Source organism: Somniosus microcephalus, chromosome 9 (assembly GCF_052327205.1).
Source record: "Somniosus microcephalus isolate GS21.2 chromosome 9, FLI_Smic_1.0, whole genome shotgun sequence".
In the NCBI taxonomy this organism is placed as follows: Eukaryota; Metazoa; Chordata; class Chondrichthyes; order Squaliformes; family Somniosidae; genus Somniosus; species Somniosus microcephalus.
In genome coordinates this window covers 38655650-38674698 of record NC_140995.1, presented here as the reverse complement: position 1 = coordinate 38674698, position 19049 = coordinate 38655650, and the positions used below count along the sequence as shown (strand labels likewise).

Here is a 19049-nt window from a genome sequence, read left to right as displayed (position 1 = left end):
TAGATGATTTTCATTGGAAGTTTATCTACCTGCATTTTCCAGTGTCCAATTGGTGCGTTGCCTGCCTATTGCATGTGGTTTGTCACCAGTCAGGTGCAAGTGTGATGCCCAAGGCGCAGCAATATTAATAACGAGCGCTGTTAACCTGGCTCGCCCGAGTACTCCCTTTTGGAATCCAGGTAACTGTAGCTGCTTGTAACCTGCTGAGGTCAACAAAATGCTTCTAAATTTCAGGCTGCACATCAGAAGAACTTGGGCGTTCTTATCCTTACTTACACTGTTGTGCTGCGTTTATCGCAGTTACGACATTGGGTGTGTGACTGATGTATCTTGCATCTTGACGCACTTTTATTTCAATCTAATTAGCCAACTAATCTGTCAGTCGCCAAGAGTGTCCAAGGGGATGCACATCACGGAGCATGTAGACCTCGGTAGAAGTTGAAAGTACTGTTCCTGTTGTTTTCCTTAATTGTAAGCTGCTGCTACCAACAGATCTTTGTGTTCTTGCGTAACCACCATTGAGGCAGCCCTTTCCTCTAGCTCCATGACATTTGAACTGGCCAAACCTGTGAAGAACCTATCTCGATAGGGACTCTAAATGTTCAACATCATGGGTGTGACAGCAGTTGCTAAGTGTTTTGAAGTAATGATGTTTTACTCATTTTTGGTCCAGAAACGCAGTTTGAATAGAACTGAGCATTTGGAGTAGGTGTACTGTTGAGTTGCTTCCCCAATAAGAGGGAGATGGCTTGCATGCTCCTGTCGGGCTACTGCCCATTGCCCAATAGGAGCGAGATGGCTTGTGTGCTCCTGTCAGTCTGCTGCCCATTCTTCAATTTCTGCTCAGACTGATGCTCAAGAAGTTCCAGTTCTTTGTAACATGGGAGTGCCGTGGGGTGGGGAGAGTAGAGGGGGGGGGGGGGGGAAACCCCGTTGAAGCAGCAGCAAACAGCTTTTAACCTGAAGTTAATTGTTTTGGAATGGAGCCGACAGAGAGCAGGGATATAGGGAATGTACTCTGATTGGCGGTTTGTGAAGAGTGGTGTTCCCTGCGGATCTGTCCCGGGGCCTGTCACCATATATCAATGACTTGGATGAAGGAATAGAGTGTTGTATATCCAAGTTTGCAGATGACGCTAAGTTGGGAGGCACAGCAAGTTGTGTGGATGGGAGAGGAGGATGTTACAAAGGGACATAGACAGACTAAGTGAGTGGGGGAAAAACTGTGGCAGATGAAATTCAATGTGGGGAGTGTGAGGTTGTCCACTTTGGGTCTGAGAAAGACATTGTAAGATTTTCTTTATGGTGAGATACTCTGAACTGTGGAGGAGCAAAAGGATTTAGGTGTCCATGTCCACAAATCACTAAAGGCTAATTCACACGTACAAAAAGAAATCAAAAAGGCTAATGGAATGTTGGCTTTTATCGCGAGGGCTGGAATAGAAAGGGGAGGGAGTGATGCTTCAGTTGTACAGAGCCTTGGTCAGATCCCCTCTGGAGTATTGTGTTCAGTTCTGGGCACCGCACCTCAGGAAAGATGTATTGGCCTTGGAGGGGGTACAGTGCAGATTCCCCAGAATGATACCAGGGCTTAAAGGGTTAAATTATGATGACAGCTTGCAAAAATTTGTCTTGTATTTCCTTGAATTTAGACGGTTGTGGGGGCTGATCTAATCAAGGTATTTAAAATGATAAAAGGATTTGATGGGATAAATTTCCTTTGGTGGTGGAATTCAGACAAGGGGGCAGAATCTTAAAATTAGATCCAGGCTGTCTGGTAGTGAAATCTGGAAGTACAGTTTCACAAAAAAGGGAAATCTGGGAAAACTCTTCCCACAAAAGGCTGTGGATACTAGAGGTCAATTGAAATTTTCAAGACCGTGATTGATGGATTCTGTCAAAGAATACAGAGCAAAGGCGGGTGTATGGAGTTGAGGTACAGATCAGCCATGATCTAATTGAATGGTGGAACAGGCTCGAGGGGCTGAATAGCTTCCTGTTCCTATGAGTCTTGTTGCACAGGAGTTCACGATCATCAGTCATGAAACTGGGAGGAGGAGCTTTGGCTTCAGTTGTTTTGCCAAGAGCTCAGATATCCCAGTAACAATTGCTCAGGGCCAATGCAATGTCAGCAACTTGCTGTACTGGCTATTTTAAAACTGGTTTTATGCTAAGTAAATGTTGAATGTCGAAGTGGATTGTCAGTTTAAAAAAAAGTTTAACTTGAAATATTTGGCAAAATGCTGTTAATGTGTTGGATGGAAAATTATTTGAGGAATAGTCGACCTGCTTACTTAAACAGTCTTTGCTGCATATTCCTTGCAACAAGTGAAAAATTCGAAAGACTCGGTGTCTGCCGAAAGCAAACTATTCTGGGAGCTGCAGCTACTTGATGGTTGCGGCATTGTGCCGGAGGCAGTGTTGTGATCGGATGCTAATGACTGGGCTCTTGAGTGTATGCGGCTGCATTGCAGCATGGAGTCAATGCACCAAGCTGCTCCTGGAACATAGCTGACGATCGTAGTCTGTAAAGGAGGGTTTTTACACACTCCCAACTAGCGCTGGGAGTTTGAAGATTCCAGTTGTATTTTATGTTTGCACCTTTGTTGCGAAGTGTGTGTGTGTCTCTCTCCCTCTCTCTTTCTATATCGGTGTCGTCTCTCTCTGGCTCTCTTTCTTTCGGAGGAGGGAGAGGGAAGCAAGGTTGCCAACCCTCCAGGATTGTCCTGGAGTCTCCAGGGATTGAAGACACTGCTGCGAGTAACCCACGAGAAAAATCATCAGGACATTACAAAAAAATGTTTTTCATGCTCTTTCAGTTTTTAGTTGTAAAAACATGAGGTGGGAATATTGGCTGTTTGACCGTCAGGAATCATCCACTCAAAGTAACAGTCCATTCACGGTACAGTTGGTGTGGGAAGGCGGTGCATAGCGAGGATGGTTGTGTTGGGCGACCAATGGCGGGAGTGTGGGGGCGGGGTGGCTGCAGGCGAGAGATCATGTGATGCAATCTCCAGGAATGCGTCCAACCAGAGTTGGCAACCCTAAGGAGGGAAAGGCAGGTCAGACCTGGATTGTTTGAGGTTTAGAAGGTTTTGGGTGTTCCAGCAGGGAGTCTCCCGTTAGCTCTTAAGTTTTAGATAGATGGCTTAAGTGGAGGACCACCAAGTGTCACGCCAATCTGTTGGCTTTTTCTGCCAGTTCACCACTTGATGTCTTGGATGCAGCCATTTGTTTCATTGGGTAGACTTGTGTTATATTCCCAGGAGATGAGGAATTTCGTAGTGTCTGATTTGAGGTGTGCAGAACAAAGAAGATGGAGTAACAACAGAAAATGCTGGAAAAACTCAGCAAGTCAGGCAACATCCGTGGAGAGAAATTTGAGTTGACGTTTCGGGTTTGACCCTTCTTCAAAACTGGAGAGAAAAGGAACTAGATCGAAGGCAGGGCTGCGATCGGACAAAAGAATTAAAGAACCAAAAGAAGTAAAAGAGATTAGAAGCTAGACGAGATGGTAATAGGCTGTGATTAGGTGTAAAGTGTACTGGCAGGGCAAAAGATAGCTGCCAGGTGTGAGAGAGAAACAAAAGGAAAGGGGGGGGGGGGGGAAAGGAAAGGAGTGGAGTATTTGGGGAATATGAACTTATGAAAGACTGATAGCGAAAGACCCACTGCTGCATCCATCCTGTCCAATCCTGACATGGTGCAACCTACAACCACCTGGCTTCCTCTATTTATTGACGGTATGCACTGGTGGTGGAGGGAGTGTATGTTTAAGCTTGTGGATGGGGTGCCAATGGAGTAGAATGCTTTGTCCTGGATGGTGTCGAGTTTCTTGTGTTGTTGGAGCTGCACCCACCCAGGCAAGTGGAGAGTATTCCATCACACTCCTTACTTGTGCCTTGTAGATGGTGGAAAGGCTTTGGGGAGTTGGAAGGTGAGACACTCGCCACAGAATACCAAGTCTCTGACTTACTCGAGCAGTCATGGCATTTCTGTGGCTGGTCCACTTCAGTTTTTGGTCAATCACGACGCCAAGGACATTGATGGTGGGAGATTTGGTGATGGTAATGCCATTGAATGTTATGGGGAGGTGGTTAGATTTGCTCTGGTTGGAGCTGGTCACTGTGGCGCAAGTGCCACTTGACACTTATCAGCCCAAGCCTGGATGTTGTCCAGGTCTTGCTGCGTGCGGGCACGGACTGCTTCATTATCTGAGGCGTTGTGAATGGAGCTGAACATTGTGCAGTCAGTGAACAGCCCCACTTTAGACTCTATGATGGAGGGATGGTCAATTTTGGTGAAGCACCTTGGGATGTTTGTCTACCTTTTAAAGATGGTGTATAAATACAATTTGTTGCTGTTGAACACCTCATTTATTTTTAACTTTCACTTTTTTTTACCTATTTGATCCACCTCAAGAATTATTTCCTTTTCCGTGGAATATCGGACTGGAAATGTTAGCTAGTTTTTGAACCTATGGTTGCTGAAGGTTTAGTTTTTTTTGTACTTTACAATTACTGGCATTATTTTTAAGCAAACATCCGTCTAAAGCACCCAGCTGTAATGAGACACTCCTGTGAATTTGGGTTGAAATTGATCTTGGCAATTTAAATGTCCAGCACAGAAACGGGCCATTTGCCCCAACTGGTCTATGCTGATGTTTATGCTCCACATAAGCCTCCTCTCGCCCCTCTTCATCTAACCCTATCAGTATATCCTCCTATTCCTTTGTCCCTCATGTGTTTACCTAGCCCCCCCTTAAAGGTGTCTATGCTTTTCGCCTCAACTGCTCCCTGTGTTAGCGAGTTCCACATTCCCACCACTCTCTGGGTAATCTCCTGAATTCCCGATTGGATTTATTAGTGACTTATCTTTCATATTTATGGCCCCTAATTTTGGACTTCCCCCATAAGTGGAACCATTTGTTCTAGGTCTACGCTATCGAACCCCTTCATAATTTTAAAGATCTCTATCAAGTCACCCCCTCAGCCTTCTCTTTTCTAGAAAAAAGAGCCCGAGCTAGTTCAGCCTTTCCTGATCGATATTTGACCCTGGAACGTGGAGGAGAAAGCTAATTGGCCTTTGCCCTTTCCCCCCTCCTGTTTGCCTTCATTCTTGCACTTCCTTCTACCTGATGTTTGCCGCGGCCCCTGGTTTGTTCATAGTCTGTCTGATTCGCTGTCTGCAACCCTTTCTGCTTCTGTGACAACTGCTGCTTTTCAGCTTCACAATGAAACAAAAGTGCTTTGTAACAACAACTAAGTGGTGCAGTTTAATTTCCAGTTTATCTCCTGAGGTACAACATAACACAACACCATCTGCTACGCAGGAAAGTGAGGAAGATTACTGTTCAGGTTTATGACGTTTTTTGCTCATTTTTCTGGAATTCCCTCACCAAACCTCTCCACCAATGCTCTGGAAGTGCAAGTTGTTGTAGGTGTCAGCCGTGGCTCAGCAGGTAGCACTCTCGCCTCCTGAGTCAGAAGGTCGTGGGTTCAAGTCCCACTCGAGATTTGAACGCAAAATCTAGGTTGACGCCGTCTGAGGTGCCGTCTTTCAGATGAGACAGAGTTAAACTAAGGCCCTATCGGCTATCTTGGTGGATGTGAAAACAGTTACTGGGTGATTAGCAGTGGCATTATTGGCGTTCTCCGCCAATACTTATCCCTCAACCAACATCACTAAAAATTGATGATTCTGCTCATTATCACATTGCTGTTTGTGGGATCTTGCTGTGCGCAAATCGATTGTCGTGTTTCCTACATTACAACACTGACTATACTTTTAAAAAAAAAAAAAGTACTTAGAAAATTTTTCTCTAGAAGTGGGTCTACAGCATCAAGGTGTCAGTAAAAGTGACCATGAAGCTGTCAGATTCTCATAAAAACCCAACCGGTTCACTAATATCCTTTTCAGGGAAGGAAACTTGCCGTCCTTACCCAGTCTGGCCTATATGTAGTTCCAGTCCCGCACTGACATGGTTGACTCTTAACTGCCCTCTGAAGTGGCCATGCAAGCCCCCCAGTTGTATCAAACCGCCCATCAGCGGTCCAAAAAGAAGGCCCACTATGATTATCTCGAGGGCAATAAATGCCAGCGATGCCCACATCTCGAATGAATTTTTAAAAATGAGATAGGTGCATAGTTGTTGTCGAGTTGGCAAGATTGCAAACCTAGTCAGTTTTAGTCTGTGTTTTGGAAGGATTTTCTTGGCTGCACTATTTGCAAAGTGAGATTAAGACCCAGGGATCCTTGACGAGCAGGGACACAGAGATAGGAGAGGATTTGAGACAACGACTAGTCTAAAGGCATCCTTTATATTGTGCACGACCCCCACCAGTAACACCTGGCTCCTGAACTTTTGGCCTTGTCCTTGTGGAAATTCGTATGAAAAATTGCCGCGATATATTGAGCATGGAGGTACCAGCGTAATGTAGAAGCACTTCAAGTTCATGTAACTGGGATCAATTTGTATTGACTTTTTTTTTCCTGTTGTTTATACATGACTTTCAGATACATACGACTGTACCTTATTCAGTTCTTTAATCTATGGTGAGATCATATGAATGATTGGACATTTTATTCTCTGTATTTTACTGTTTGTAAAAGGAGTGGGAAGGCAGTCTTTTCTATTTGACATTTGTTTGTTTAAAGCTTTCTTTACTGTGTCAGCTGTGGAATGTGTACTTGCAAAGGTTTTGAGTGTTCTTCAGGGCACCTAACTTTGGAAATGGTCTCTCAGTTGGAAATGTTTTCTTGTAAAAGAAAGAACTTGTATTTATACAGCACCTTTTATGACCTCAGGATATCCCAAAGTGCTTTACACCCAATGAAGTGCTTTTGAAGTGTAGTCACTGTTGTAATGTAAGAAATGAGGCAGCTAATTTGCGCACAGCAAGCTCCCACCAACAACAATGTGACGATGACCTTGATGTGACGATGAACTCCCCTGCTCTTAAGATAGTGCCATGTGATCTTTTGCATCTAACTAAGAGAGCAGATAGGGTCTTGCCTGAAAGACGGCACCTCCGACAGTGCAACGCTCTGCTCCCTCAGTACTGCGCTGGAGAGTCGGCCTCGATTTTTGTGCTCAAGTGTCTGCAGCGGGGACTCGAATCCACAACTTTCTGACTCAGACGAGAGTGCTACCTACTGAGTCACGGCTGACGAGTCCACATACCTTGCATAGGTGGCAACACCCACTGAATGAACGCTGTGGGCTTTGTGGTGTGTAGAAGCCCTATAATCGTGTACAGAACATCGCAGCAATCTACCTTTCTGGAGTTTTGAGAAGGTGCATAATGCTTACTTCAAACAGCAAATGTTGATGATTCATTGATTTCCATGTCCGGAAGGGAAAGATGAGACAAAGGTTTTGAGTATGATTTCAACTGATCATGGGTCACCCCTCTCAACATTGACCCCTTTCTCCTCTTTCTCTTTCAGATCCTGATCGATCTGTAAAGTTTTAGATTTCTGGAGGAGTTGGTATTCTCCGCTCAGCATGTAATCTTCACCCTGCCCTCTGGTGGCCTCTTGCTATTGGCAGTAATTGTATAATGCAGTGTCTCACTATATCAATACATTAAACTATGAAATGAAATGCTCCAAGGTTCAAAGCAACTTAATTCTGTTCCAGTTGCTCTTAGGATACTCAAACATTTTCTGAAGTAACATTTTTCAGGTGTCAGCTGTGGCTCAGTGGGTAGCACTCTCGCTTCGGAGTCAGAAGATCATGGATTTAAGTCCCAATCCAGAGACTTGAGCTCAAAAATCTAGGCTGACACTTCCGTGCAGTACTGAGGGAGCGCTGCACTGTCAGAGGTGCTGTCTTTCAGTTAAAAAAACAAAAAAAAACAAAATCAAAATTAAGCGATGCATGGTTTTGGGTGAGGTGGAGAGTCTATATATATATATTATGACTAGCTGGGGGGGCCCGGCGTTGCCAAGGCTTTTTTGTAAAACGGCAGTTTACAGGGCCGCGCGGTTGACGGCTGGCCGCTGCCGCTCCCCTGCTCTGTGTCTTGGGCCGAGCAGTTGTCAGGCCCGGCCCAAGTGACCCCAACTCGCCTCCCGCTCCGGCGGGCTGCCGTAGCTGCCCCGCTCGCTGTTGAGTAAAGCAGTGAAAAAAATGGTGGCGACGTTTCGGGAGGCTGCAGGATTAGGTCCCGCCCACACATGGAATGAAACGCCCCCCCGTGATGCACCGATTGGTCAACCATCAGGTCACTGAACTGTAGGATTGGTCAACCATCACGTCACAACGCTAATGAGCGGTAGGATTGGTCAACCGCTAATGAGCGGATTTTTGAACGTTTTTTGTATACTGTCCGAACAATTTTTGTCTGACCAAAAAGTAAATACGCCTATGAGACTCCCCTAATCATAAGCTTTCTTTTGATATAACATATGTGTAGGTACGCTCTATAACTTTTGCGTGATGCCCCAGACGGACAGACAGACAGACAGACCGACCCTTTAAAAAAAAAAAATATATAGACTTGCTGGAGTGCCCGGCGGTGCCGAAGCTTTTTCGAGGGCATGTTGTTGTTGGAAGAGAGAGAGAGAGAGAGAGAGAGAGAGAGCGACTGGGGGGGAAGAGAGAGAGAGAGCGACTGGGGGGGAAGAGAGAGAGAGAGCGACTGGGGGGGAAGAGAGAGAGAGAGCGACTGGGGGGGGAAGAGAGAGAGCGACGGGGGGGGGAAGAGAGAGAGCGACTGGGGGGGAAGAGAGAGAGCGACTGGGGGGGAAGAGAGAGAGCGACTGGGGGGGGAAGAGAGAGAGAGAGCGACTGGGGGGGGAAGAGAGAGAGAGCGACTGGGGGGGGGGAAGAGAGAGAGCGACTGGGGGGGGAAGAGAGAGCGCGACTGGGGGGGGAAGAGAGAGCGCGACTGGGGGGGAAGAGAGAGCGCGACTGGGGGGGAAGAGAGAGCGCGACTGGGGGGGAAGAGAGAGCGCGACTGGGGGGGAAGAGAGAGCGACTGGGGGGGAAGAGAGAGAGAGCGACTGGGGGGGAAGAGAGAGAGCGACTGGGGGGGAAGAGAGAGAGCGACTGGGGGGGAAGAGAGAGCGATTGGGGGGGGAAAGAGAGCGATTGGGGGGGGAAGAGAGAGAGAGTGACTGGGGGGGGGAAGAGAGAGAGAGCGACTGGGGGGGGGGAAGAGAGAGAGAGATAGATAAAGACACACACACACACACACACTCTCTGTGTGAAATGGCAGCACTCGGCAGAAGGTTGCAGGTTCCTTGCATCAATTTGCCCTGCCCCTCGTTCCCACAGTGCGCTGTTGGTCAGAGGTTGTTGCCTGGCCTGACAGGGTGGCAATATCCTGCTCCTACGAGTGGTCAGCCAAAGAGGCCCGGGGAGGAGGGACACGAGTCAAAGGGGATTGAAGATTATAAATAAGACTGAGGAATACATTATAAAGTTCAACCAAAACTGAAAGCTATGGATTGCAGGAAATTGAAATTCACGTTTATTCTAGATATTCATTGATATCTGCAATGCTCCTTATCCCTTGAGTTTAATGTGGGGCTAGTTGTAGTCTCACTGCTGCCACCTGCTGAACTGAGTCAGTTCTGTATATATCATGAGTGAAGCCTGGGACCTTCTCTTTTTGTATGTCATTGGTGCCTTTATAATGGAGACTTTGGGGGAGCTTGCTTGTTTGGGTTTGCACTTGTATTCATGAATGATTAAATCCACAGTTGCAAGAGAACCAGGGATAAGATGAGAATTTTTTTAACGCAGCGAGTTATGATGATCAAGAACACACTGCCGGAAAGGGTGGTGGGAGCAGATTCAATCATAACTTTGAAAAGGTAATTGGACATATCGTTGAAAAGAAATTGCAGGGCTACGGAGAAAGAGCAGGAGAGCCAGCACAGGCATGATGGGCTGAATGGCGGCCTCCTGCGCTGAATGTTTCTATGATTTCCAATATGGCTGCCTGCAAGGGAATATCAATCCTGTGCACGCAATGATTCTCTTGACAGCTTTGTAAAAAGAAATGTGCAAACGTCGATCAGCGGTTAGCAATATTTCAACAGTTAATGGGAATGCACTGCCATCCCACCTGGTCTGTACAACAGTGCCTCACTGCACAACCAAACGAGGCGGTTAAAAAGCGAGATTTTCATGGCTTGCTTCTGGTCCCAGGCAAGAAAGCGAGCGTCCCTTGGGGGTGACCTGACTTGCACTGATGCTGTCTGGCACTGACTGCATCATTCATCCTGACTTGAGACCGGAATATGCCAGTCAGACACTGACGCTTAAGGCAGCATGAAATCCTGCCAGACATTTGTTCTGGACACAGTGGAGGCATCCAAGCAGAGGGTGATCAATAATATTTTAGTGACTCACGTAATCTTTCTGTTGGTGGTCGACTTTCCGTGTGATTTAGCTTGTGCAGTAGCGCTATGAGGGGACTTATTGATTTTTGCATCCCTGCCTATTGGCACCAGCTCCCTTTTAATTCACAGCAATTGATTTTAAAGATGGTGATTTGCTTCAGATACATGTTGAAAGATTTGGAAAGCTGCTGTTACACAAAAATATTTATTTTCTTTCAAACAGTTTTTACTCTTCCCCCGATTGTGGGGCAGGCAATGATGGCTCTCTGGTACCGTATGAAATAGCCACTCTTGCTGCGTGAGCCGACGTGGCCAGCTTTTGTGGGCTATTTGACTGCAGGGAGAGGCGCCGGTGGCACTGGTTGTGACTCTGCAACGAAGCTTGATCTTAGGAACTTGAGCAGAATAATCTAGGTTGACACTCGAGTGCAATTCTGAGGGAGTGCTGCACTGTCAGAGGTGCCATCTTTCGGGTGAGATGTTAAACTGAGGCCCTGTCGGGTGGATGTAAATGATCCCATGGCACTATTTCGAAGAAGAGTTGGGGAGTTCTCCCCGATGTCCTGGTCAATATTTATCCCTCAACCTGCATCACTTTATAAAAAAAAAAAACAAGTTATCTGGTCATTTATTTAATTGCTGTTTATGGGCCATTACTGTGTGCAAATTGGATGTTGCGTTTCCTACATTACAACAGTGATGTCACTTTACAGCCAACAAAGTCCCTTTTTTTTCAAAGCGCTTTGGGACGTCCTGAGGTCAGGAAAGGCTCTCTATAAATGCAAGTCCTTTCTTTCTTGCGATGTCACACCATTCGGCCCATCGAAGAGCAATCCAGTTAGTCCCATTCTCCCGCTCTTTTCCCATATCCCTGTAGCTTTTTCTCCTTCAAGTATTTATCCAATTCCCTTTTGAAGGCTGCTATTGAATCTGCCTCCACCACCCTATCAGGCAGTGTATTCCAAATCCTCACCACTTGTTGCGTAAAAATGTTTCCCTCGTTGCCTCTGGTTCTTTTGTCAACCACCTTAAATCTGTGTCCTCTGGTTACCGACCCTTCAGCCATTGGAAACAGTTGCTCTATTTACTCTCTCTCAACCCTTCATGATTTTAAACGCCTCTATCAAATCTCCTCTTCACCTTCTCTGCTCCAAGGAGAACAACCCCAGCTTCTCCAGTCTCTCCACGAACTGTAATCCCTCATCCCTGGAACCATTTTAGTAAATCTCTTCTGTACCCTCGCCAAAGCCTTCACTTCCTTCCTAAAGTGTGGAGCCCAGAATTGGACGCAATACTCCAGCTGGGGCCGAACTAGTGTTTTATATAGTTCTAGCATAACTTCCTGGCTTTTGTGCTCTGCCTCTATTTATAAAGCCCAGGATCCCTATGCTTTATTAACTGCTTTTTAACCTGTCCTGCCACCTTCAAAGATTTGTGCACAAACACCCCCCCCTCAGGTCTCTCTCCTCTTGCACCCCATTAAAATTGAACCATTTGGCTTGTATCGTCTCTCCTCATTCTTCCTACCAAAATGTATCGCCTCGCACTTTTCTGCATTGAATTTCATCTGCCATGTGTCCGCCCACTCCACCAGCCTGTCTGTCTTCTTGAAGTCCATCGCTATCTTCCTCACTGTTTCCTCCACTTCCAAGTTTCATGTGATCTGCAAATTTTGAAATTGTGACCTGTACCCTCGAGTCCAAGTGTGACGTGAGATGGGGGTCTGAGCTCCGCACATTATATGAGTGATAATTTGCAAGTGAATGAGGGGTTTAGTTGATGCGGGCCTGTGACATAGTTGGGGAGTTATTTGTGTATGAAATTGACCCCCTTAAGTGTGATTGCTGCCAAGCTCTGGGGACTGGAGTCCGCATTAAGGTTTTAAAACAACAGCTGAAATTGAAGAAAAGCCACGTTAGCAGCCTGCGGACTCCTAATTAAACTACCTGCTGTGCAGGATATCTACCCCGAGAGGTGCCGGGGGAAGGCCCTGAGAATCATTCAAGACACGAGCCATCCCAGCCACAACCTCTTCGCCCTGCTCCCGTCCGGTAAGAGATACCGAAGCATACGGTCTCGTACCAGCAGGTTTCGAAACAGCTTCCACCCCCAGGCCATAAGACTCATGAATGTATAATTTATTATTATTTATTACTGTTGTTTTATTTATTGTTGTATTTCTATTATTTTATCATTGTTATGCCATATTTATTTCAATGTTGGGAGGACTTGTAAAAATCAACATTTCATTGTGCAGTACACACGTCTGCTGCATATATGACAAATAAAGTTGAATTGAATTGAATAAATATTGAACAGTCTTTGCTTTTCCAGAAGGCCTTATAAAAATCTCATTTATATAATCCCTGTGGCCTGATGGAAAGTCTTGAGTTCCGATTTAAAAAAAAAAAAAAAATGTATTCCTGAATTGGTCTTTGATGTAAACAATCTCTAACACACTGTTTATAAGTCGAACTGTGAACAACAACACAGGAACTGATGACTGTCTCCTGCTATTTCCGGTGCTCTGATCCGACACCATTCTTCCTGTTGCCAGTTTGGACCCACTTTGACCAGGGCCTCTTGTACTGCTGGGCCAGCTCCAGCTCGAGCTTCCTGTCTCTCACCTATGACTGCTTTGAGTTTGGAGGGCTTGTTGAGATACCGCGGCAAACGTGGGAGTCGAGACCAGAGCTAGTAAAACACAACTGCTTTTATTCTACCTCATGGCAAAGAGGAACTGGAAAAGCCCGTGCATCCACTTAAATACTCCCCAGACCGGAAGTGCTCCCGGCAGCTTGTCCCTGCGGGAAACAAGTTGCTGGAGGAAAGGGCCCCCGGCTGGGGGCGTCTGCTTAAACTGTCCGTGCCGCCGTGAGCGGATTATGTCCAGTGGTGGCGTGTCGCCACAGGCTCCTATATTTAAAAAAGTAAAAGCTCCTTGCTTTACTGAAAAGCATGTAAACCAATCTGGAATTACTAACTCCAGTTCCCCTTTGTCTTCTGACCCATCTGCAGGTTAGACCACACTTGGAGCACTGTGCACAGTTCAGGTCTCCATATTATAGGAAGGATGTAGGGGCACCAGAGAAGGTGCAGAAAAGATTTATAAGGATGATGATAGCAGAATTGAGAGGTTGCACCTATTGGGAAAGATTGAACAGGCTCTTTTTCCCTAGACAAGAGAAGACTGAGAGGTGACCTAATCGAGGTCTTGAAGATTATGAAGAGGTTTGATGGGGTAGATGTAGAGATGTTTCCACTTGTAAGGGAGTCCAAAACTAGGGGCCATAAATATAAGCTAGTCACTAATAAATCCAATAAGGAATTCAGGAGGGACTTTACCCAGAGAGTGGTGAGAATGTGGAACTCGCTACCACAAGGAGTAGGTGAGGCGAATAGCAGAGATGCATTTAAGGGGAAGCTAAACACATGAGGGAGAAAGGAGTAGACGGTTCTGCTGATGGGGTGAGGAGGCTCATGTGGAGCATAAATACCGGACTGGACCAGTTGGGCCAAATGGCTTGTGTCTATGCTGTACATTCTATGTAATTATATGCAGCATAGCTATTACCTCCGCCCCCCTGCCAAATCAGCATGAGATGAGACTGAATATAATGTTGACTCGAAGCATCAGTACTGGTATTTTTTTAATTCATTGTCACGATGTGGGCATTGCTGGCAAGGCCAGCGTTTATTGCCCCTCCAGATGCCTGGACTGAGTGGTATGCTAAGCCAATTCAGAGGGCTGCATCACGTGACACCATTATTCCCGGCCAGAATGGAGGTGATTGGGTAATCCCCCCGTCAATCACGCCTGGAGACCACACTACTGTAAGTGACTGGGATTGACTTTACACACACAATTTGTATTATGTAACGATCCTCCACTCACTGCATTTTTCTGGAGAAATCACCCTGCTTTTATCAGGAGACATAAGAACATAACATAAGAAATAGGAGCAGGAGTAGGCCAATCGGCCCCTCGAGCCTGCTCCGCCATTCAATAAGATCATGGCTGATCTGATCCTAACCGCCAATCTACTATCACAGAACCATCTCCTGAATCTAACAGAATTAGACACACGAACTAGGAGCAGGATCAGGCTACACGGCCCCTGGGCCCGCTCCACTACCCACAGGGCCATGACCGATCCGAACCTAGACTCATGTCCAAATTCCTGCCCGATCCCCGTAACCCTTAATTCCCTTTACTTCTAGGAAACTGTCTATTTCTGTTTTAAATTTATGTAACGATGTAGCTTCTACAGCTTTTTGGGGCAGCATATTCCACGGACCTACCACCCTCTGAGTGAAGTAGTTCCTCCTCATCTCCGTTTTGAAAGAGCAGCCCCTTATTCTAAGACTATGCCCCATAGTTCTAGTTTCACCCATCATCGGGAACATCTTCCCCGCATCCACCCGATCCAACCCCTTCACAATCATTTATGTTTCAATAAGATCACCTCTCATTCTTCTGAACTCCAATGAGTAGAGTCCCAATCTACTCAACCTCTCCTCATACGTCCATCCCCTCATCCCCGGGATTAACCGAGTGAACCTTCTTTGTACTGACTCGAGAGCAAGTATGTCTTTTCTTAAGTATGGACACCAAAACTGTATGCAGTATTCCAGGTGCGGTCTCACCAATACCTTGTACAACTGAAGCAATACCTCCCTATTTTTATATTCTATCCCCCTAGCAATGAAAGCCAACATTCCATTGGCCTTCTTAATCACTTGCTGCACCTGCATACTAACCTTTTTGAGTTTTGTGCACCAGGACCCCCAGATCCCTTTGTATTTCAGTACTTTCCAGTTTCATGCCATTAAGATAATAACTTGCTCTACGATTTTTCCTGCCAAAGTGCATAACCTCACACTTTCCAGTATTGTATTCCATCTGCCAAATCTCTGCCCACTTACTTAGCCAGTCTATGTCCCCTTGCAGGTTTTTTATGTCCTCCTCACTCACTACTTTCCCCCCCAACTTAGTATCATCTGCAAACTTGGATATGTTGCACTCGGTCCCCTCCTCCAAATCGTTAATATAGATTGTAAAGAGTTGGGGACCCAGCACTGACCCCTGCGGAACACCACTAGTTACTGATTGCCAGTCCGAGAATGAACCATTTATCCCAACTCTCTGCCTTCTGTTAGATAGCCAATCCTCTATCCATGCCAGAATATTACCCCCAATCCTGTGATTTTTTATCTTAAGCAATAATCTTTTGTGTGGCACCTTGTCAAATGCCTTTTGGAAGTCTAAATACACTACGTCCACTGGTTCCCCTTTATCCACCCTATATGTTACTTCCTCAAAGAACTCCAGCAAATTTGTCAAACATGACTTCCCCTTCATAAAGCCATGCTGACTTTGTCCTATTAAATTATGATTATCCAAATGTCCTGTTACTGTCTCCTTAATAATGGACTCCAAAATTTTACCTACCACAGATGTTAGGCTAACCGGTCTATAGTTTCCAGCCTTCTGTCTACTGCCCTTTTTAAATAAGGGTGTTACATTAGCAGTTTTCCAGCCTGCCGGGACCTTTGCCGAGTCCAGGGAGTTTTGGAAAATTATTACCAATGCATCCACAATCCCTACCGCCACTTCCCTCAAGACCCTAGGATGTAAGCCATCAGGTCCAGGTGATTTATCCGCCTTGAGTCCCATTATTTTACCGAGTACCACTTCCTTAGTGATTTTGATCGTGTTTAGCTCCTCCCCCCCCCCCCCTATAGCCCCCTGTTTGTCCAGTGTTGGGATATTCTTAGTGTCCTCTACTGTAACGACTGATACAAAATATTCATTCAGTGTTTTTGCCATCTCCATATTTCCCACCATTAATTTCCCGGTCTCATCCTCTAAGGGACCAACATTTACTTTAGCCACCCTTTTTCTTTTTATATAACTATAAAAACTCTTACTATCTGTTTTTATATTTTTTGCTAATTTACTTTCATAATCTATCTTCCCTTTCTTAATCAATCTTTTTGTTATTTTTTTGCTGTCTTGTAAAGTTTTCCCAATCCTCTATCCTCCCACTAGATTTGGCTACCTTATATGCCCTTGTTTTTAGTCGAATACTATCCTTAATTTCTTAGCCACGGATGGCTGTCTTTTCTTTAACACCCTTTTCTTCTCAGTGGAATATATATTTTTTGGAAGTTGTAAAATAACTCCTTAAATGTACACCACTGATCATGTATCGTCTTACCCTTTAATCTATTTTCCCAATCCACTCTACTCCATTCCGCTCTCATACCTTCATAGTCTCCTTTATTCAAGCTTAGCACGCTTGTTTGAGATCCAACCTTCTCACCCTCTAATTGAATATGGAATTCCACCATGTTATGGTCACTCATTCCAAGGGGATCCTTTACTAGGACGTTTTTAATTAATCCTGTCTCGTTACACAGGACCAGATCTAAGGTTACTTGCCCCCTGGTCGGTTCAGTTACATACTGCTCAAGCAACCCATCCCTAATACACTCAATTAACTCATCCTCAAGGCAGCCCTGCCCAATTTGATTTGTCCAATTAATATGATCGTTAAAATCCCCCATAATTATAGATGTTCCCTTATTACAAGCCTCAACTATTTCCTGATTGATACTCCGTCCAACAGAGTTACAACTGTTCGGAGGCCTATAGACTACGCCCACTAGTGTTTTTTTCCCCTTATTATTCCTTATCTCCACCCAAACTGTTTCATTATCCTGATCTTTTGACCCAATATCATTTCTCTGTATTACAGTGATTCCTTCCTTTATTAACATAGCCACCCCACCTCCCCTTCCTTCCTGCCTGTCCTTCCTGATCGTTAAATAACCTGGTATGTTTAATTCCCAGGCATTGTCACCCTGCAGCCATGTTTCTGTAATGGCCACAAGATCATACCCATATGTAGTTATTTGTGCCATTAACTCGTCTATTTTGTTACGAATGCTACGTGCATTCAGATAGAGAACTTTCAAATATGTTTTGTGACACTTAGTTCCTGCTTTTGCCCTTTTTATTACTTTACCTTTTACTCCATACCTTCTGCCCCTTCCTGACACGCTCTGGTTTTTAATTTCCCCACTGCTACCTAAGTCTATGACCTTTTCTGTTGTCATTTTTATTATTTTGCTCTCTAGGAACCTCCCCCCCCACGAGTTAGTTTAAAGCCCTCTCTACAGCCCTAGTTATATGATCCGCCAGGACTCTAGCCCCAGCACTGGCCAAGTGAAGCCCGTCCCAACGGAACAGCTCCCTCCTGCCCCAGTACTGGTGCCAGTGTCCCAGGAAGCAAAACCCATTTCTCCCACACCAGTCTTTGAGCCACGCATTTAGCTCTCTAATTTTATTTGTCCTAGCCAAATTCGCTCGTGGCTCAGGTAATAATCCAGAGATTATTACCCTTGAGGTTCTGTTTTTTAATTTGACCCCTAGCTGCTCATACTCCTTTAACAGAACCGGCTTCCTAGTCCTATCTACGTCGTTTGTACCAACATGGACCACGACAACTGGATCCACCCCCTCCCACTGCAAGTTTCTTTCCAGCCCAGAGGAGATGTCCTTAACCCTGGCACCGAGTAGGCAACACAGCCTTCGGGACTCTCGCTCTCGGCTGCAGAGAACTCTATCTATCCCCCTAATAATACTATCCCCTACCACTACAACATTTCTATTTACTCCCCCCTCTTGAATGGCCCCCCGTTCCACGGTGCTGTGGCCAGGTTGCTCATCCTCCCTGCAGTCCCTGCTCCCGTCCCCACAGGGAGTAAGAACCTCGAACCTGTTGGTCAAGAGTAAGGGCTGCGGCTCCTCCAGCTCTACCTCCTGGATCCCCGTACCTGCCTCACTCGTCGTCGCACCGTCCTGTCCCTGACCATGCGCTACATCTGAATTACTTAACTTCGTAGGTGTGACCACCTCCTGAAACACAGAGTCCAGGTACTTCTCCCCCTCCCTGATGTGTCGCAGTGTCTGAAGATCAGACTCCAGCTCATCAACACGGAGCTGGAGTTCCTGTAGCAGCAGACACTTGTCACAGACGTAATCACCGTGAGCCTCTATGGGGTTCACCGGCTCCCACATCTTGCAACAGTAACACATCACCTGCTCCATTCTATGTAATTAATTAAATTTTTTATTGTTAGTTATGGACACCCTCTGCCCGATTATAGATGCTAGTATCCCCTTTAATTTATTGGATTTAAATTAAATCAATCCCTCTAATTACACCAGTTAAATGGTTCACCAACAGTCACTGTGCACCAGAAAGGCCTTATTAACTGCACCCCACAGAGTTAAAGTTTGAAAAGAGCACCCAACACCCCACTTACCCTAACTCACACTTACCCAAACTCAGAGCACTCGCTGCTGACCTCGCACTCAGTGCTTGCTCACACTAGCAATGGTCTTTTTATACTGTTTGTTTGTTTACAGCCAAATGAGTCACCCCTGCTGATTGGTTAGAAAACTGGTTTTCACTGCCTGCTGTGCCAATTTACTCCTACTGCAGTGTATCCTTGTTTTACTCTTCTTAAACCAACAGAATCCCAAATACTTAACTTTTCCCCTTTACTTAAGCTGCTTAAGTAATCTTATCAAGAATGATTTAAAGAGAAATAACGCTGCTGTACTTCTTCAGGTTTGCTGTAGTTCAGAGAGACTCTGTTTAAATAGACTCTGTAGTGTGCTG

The 19049-nt window shown here is 45.6% G+C and overlaps 1 protein-coding gene across 1 annotated transcript in view; it reads left to right on the top strand.

Moving 5' to 3' along the window:
- The window catches only part of LOC147112348 (uncharacterized), a 168178-nt gene extending 160159 nt beyond the window's left edge, over window positions 1–8019 (top strand). Inside the window, exon 6 of the mRNA XM_085996521.1 lies at window positions 7450–8019. Coding sequence (XP_085852647.1) covers window positions 7450–7467 — 18 coding nt within the window. The 3' untranslated portion in view covers window positions 7468–8019. The remainder of the gene's footprint in view (window positions 1–7449) is intronic.
- The last annotated feature ends 11030 nt before the right edge of the window (window positions 8020–19049 follow it).